Source organism: Kryptolebias marmoratus, linkage group LG16 (genome assembly GCF_001649575.2).
Source record: "Kryptolebias marmoratus isolate JLee-2015 linkage group LG16, ASM164957v2, whole genome shotgun sequence".
Lineage (NCBI taxonomy): Eukaryota > Metazoa > Chordata > Actinopteri > Cyprinodontiformes > Rivulidae > Kryptolebias > Kryptolebias marmoratus.
In genome coordinates, this window is record NC_051445.1 from 31690633 (window position 1) to 31694289 (window position 3657).

General features: G+C 41.4%; 1 protein-coding gene across 5 annotated transcripts in view; it reads left to right on the top strand.

Annotated features, from left to right (window-relative positions):
- The window catches only part of zufsp (zinc finger containing ubiquitin peptidase 1), an 18447-nt gene extending 16372 nt beyond the window's left edge, over positions 1-2075 (top strand). For all 5 annotated transcript variants that reach the window (XM_017438488.3, XM_025002056.2, XM_037980568.1 and 2 more), the window contains 2 exons: positions 1470-1690; positions 1897-2075. In XM_017438488.3, coding sequence (XP_017293977.1) covers positions 1470-1690; positions 1897-1944 — 269 coding nt within the window. In that variant the 3' untranslated portion in view covers positions 1945-2075. The remainder of the gene's footprint in view (positions 1-1469; positions 1691-1896) is intronic.
- The last annotated feature ends 1582 nt before the right edge of the window (positions 2076-3657 follow it).

A 3657-nucleotide genomic window follows, 5' to 3' on the forward strand; every position in this document is an offset into this window, starting at 1 on the left:
GTTGAGGTGGCTCGGGCATCTGGTGAGGATGCCTCCTGGACGCCTCCCTGGTGAGGTCTTCCGGGCACGTCCCACCGGGAGGAGGCCCAGAGGAAGACCCAGGACACGCTGGAGGGACTATGTTTCTCAGCTGGCCTGGGAACGCTTTGGGATTCCCCCGGAGGAGCTGGCCCAAGTGGCTGGGGAGAGGGAAGTCTGGGTCTCCCTGCTTAGGGTGCTACCCCCGCGACCAGACCCCAGATAAGAGGAAGAAGATGGATGGATGGTAAACCAACATGTGGTACTATGAGGAGGTGCAGATGTTTCTGTGCTTGTTGGATGACAACATAATTCCAGAGAAGTTAGACCAAATAGAAGTTAGACCAGTGGAGGGAAGGTGATCTCGACTCAGCTGTGGAATTTTTGGAAACTGTTGCAGAAATGTTTCGGGCGGCCGTGCTATGAGCACCCACCCACATCGAGACAGCAATTAGTTGTATAGAAAATCACAGAGACTGAAGAACTGAGATAGGGTGAGGTGAGTCGTGCTGAGACAGTACAATGGAAAAACAGATTTTTCTGGCAGAGGATGCGAATCAGTTGTAGCTTCATGGTGTCAGAAGACAGTCTTCAAAAGGCTCTAGATATACCTTTTTTTCTTTTTCTTACACAGATCATTCCATGCTACAAATTATTTGTTATGTTTTGACAACTGTATGAATTGCAGATTTTGACAAGTTACAATGTCAAAGCTAAATTGACTGTACTTACATAGCGCCTTTCTAGCCAACCAGACCACTCAAAGTGCTTCACAACACAACCTGCCCCCATTTACCCATCCACACAGCACTTTACTAAATCTCTACAAAGCTAACCTGAATAAATCATCCTATAGAGTCAGTGCTTTAGATCACATTCATACACCAATGGGGCACACATTGGACTGCGGGGGGGTTCAGTGTCTTGCCCAGGGACCTGGGTGGAATCAAACCTCCATGACTGCTCTAACCACTGAGCCACAATCGCCCCCAGCTTGTGGACATACTCATCTGTATCATGTGAGCATTATAATTAACTGTATCATGATTAGTGGCTTAATCGTGTTGCGTTGTATTGGTTTTTACTGCTCATATATCTTTAATGAACTGAATTGTGGGCAGTGTATCATATTGTCCACTGACCAGAGATGCCCAACCCTACTGTTTACCTAAATTAATAGGCCAGGCAAGGAGAGCATTAATTGAAGAAGCAACCAAGTAGCCCATGTCCACTCTGAAGGAAATGCAGAGATCCACAGCCCATAGCGGAGAATGTGTCCACAGAACAAGGAGTTGTGCATCTGTAAAAGCTATTGCCCCTTAAAAACAATGTAATACAGCTACCACTTCCTGTTCCTCCTGAAAACAGTATAACACAGGCTACACTTTCTGTTGTATCTAAAAACAGTGTAATTCTGGTACCACTTCCTGTCTGACCTGTGTGGTTTTCAGGTCACAGCCGCTCTGTTGTGGGTTTTGAACAGAAGAAGAATGGAAGCTTTTGCCTCCTTCTCCTGGATCCTGGTTCTTCAATGTCAGACATCAGGAAGTTGCTAAGCAGGGACACTTGGACCACAGCGGTCCGTCTCATCAGGAAGTTCCCTCGAAACCTAAAGCACCGACAGTACCAGCTGGTATCAGTCCAGGGTGTTCTGTCTGCAGAGGACAAACAGGTGGGTAGACACAAACAGACTCACTCTTACTGACTGAAAATAAATGTGACCTTTCTGCAGCTTCATTCTGCTGTTTAATTTAACAAACTCACATTGTTTTCAGTTACTAAAAGAGCTCTTGTTTAAAGGGTTCTGTGTATTTCATGAAGTGTACGGACTGAAAGCTATGCTCTGTGTTAATCTGAATAATTCTTCTTTTTTTACAGATAAAAATCCTAAGTTCCAGTACATTAAGAGCTGAAAGGATCCCATGAACTTTATCTCGTCTAAGATTTTTGTTGTTGTTAGTTTTTTTACTGCTCACTTAATGTGTTGATTTTTTTAAATTATATTTTATTTTGCAAGTTTTTCTGTAGCTAATAAATGTAACTTAAAATGTATGAAACTGATTTCTGTGCACCAGTTATTTGCTATTTTCCATGTAAATATTTGCTAACTTTATCTACCAATCCTTTACTATTATTATCTGACAGTTTTAGATTCGTTTGTGAACTTTTTTAATACTCTACTCTACCCATTCATTTCATTATAAATGATTCTACAACCCCAATTCCAATAAAGTTGGAGCGTTGTGTAAAACGTAAATTAAAAAAAAGAATACAATGATTTGAAAATCCTTTTAAACCTATATTCAATTGAATACACTACAAAGAGAAGATATTTAATGTTCAAACTGATAAACTTTATTGTTTTTTTGCAAATATTCACTCATTTTGATTTTGATGCTTGCAAGACGTTCCAAAAAAGCTGTGAAAGGGACATGCTTACTACTGTGTTACATCACCTTTCCTTTCAACAACACTCAATAAGTGTTTGGGAACTGAGGACACTAATTGTTGAAGCTTTGTAGGTGGAATTCGTTCCCATTTTTGCTTGACGTACAACTTCAGTTGTTCAACAGTCCAGGATTCAGTTCAAAATCATAACCTGGCTCCTACCTATTTCTCAGAACTCCTTCATGTCACCACACATTCCTGTTCCCTCAGGTCCTCTTCTGCCATGTTTCACAGGGCCTTCAGCTGCTCTCAGCACCATGGGGTGCAGGGCCTTCAGCTGCTCTGCTCCCCCTGATCTTCGTAATATTCAATCACTTTCAATCTTTAAATCTAGAATTAAGACACATCTCTTCTGCTTATTCTATTTCTTTTGTTTTATGTTATTTTTATTGCATTATCCTGCTTCTTTGTTTGTTCTGTATGTACTTGTTTTTAATTGCTTGTTTTTGTACAGTGTCCTTGAGTGTCTAGAAAGGCACCTATAAATAAAATGAATTATCATTTATCATTATTATGCCATGGACACTAACACCCCCCCATACCATCAGAGATGCTGGATTTTGAAGTTTGTCCTCTTTGGCCCAGAGGACTCAATGTCCATACTTTCCAAAGACAATTTGAAATGTGGACATGTCCACTTTGCGTCAGTCCGCCTCAGATGGGCTCAGGCCCAGAGACGTGTTTCTGAGTGTTGGTGGTATCTGGCTTTTGGCAGAGTTTAAACTTGCACTTGTAGATGTAGCGATGAACTGTGTTCACTGACGATGGTTTTCTGAAGTGTCCCTGAGCCCGTGTGGCAATATTGTTACAGAATAATGTTGGTTTTTAATGCAGAGGGGTCGAAGGTCACGGGCATTCAATGTTGGTTTCCGGCCTTGTTGCTTACTTGCAGACATTTGTTCAGATTCTCTGAATCTTTTGATGATATGGGCTGTAGATGATAAAAAAATCCTTAAATTCCTTGCAGTTGTGCATTGAGAAACATTGCTGTTAAACTGTTGGAATATTTGCCCAATCAGTTGTTCACAAAGTGGTGAACCTCACCCAATTCTTGCTTGTGAATGACTGAGCCTTTCAGGGATGCTCCCTTTATACCCAATCATTACACTCACCTGTTTCTAATTAACCTCTTCACCTGTTGAATGCTCCAAACAGGTGTTTTTTGAGCGTTCCTCTACTTTCCAAGTCTTT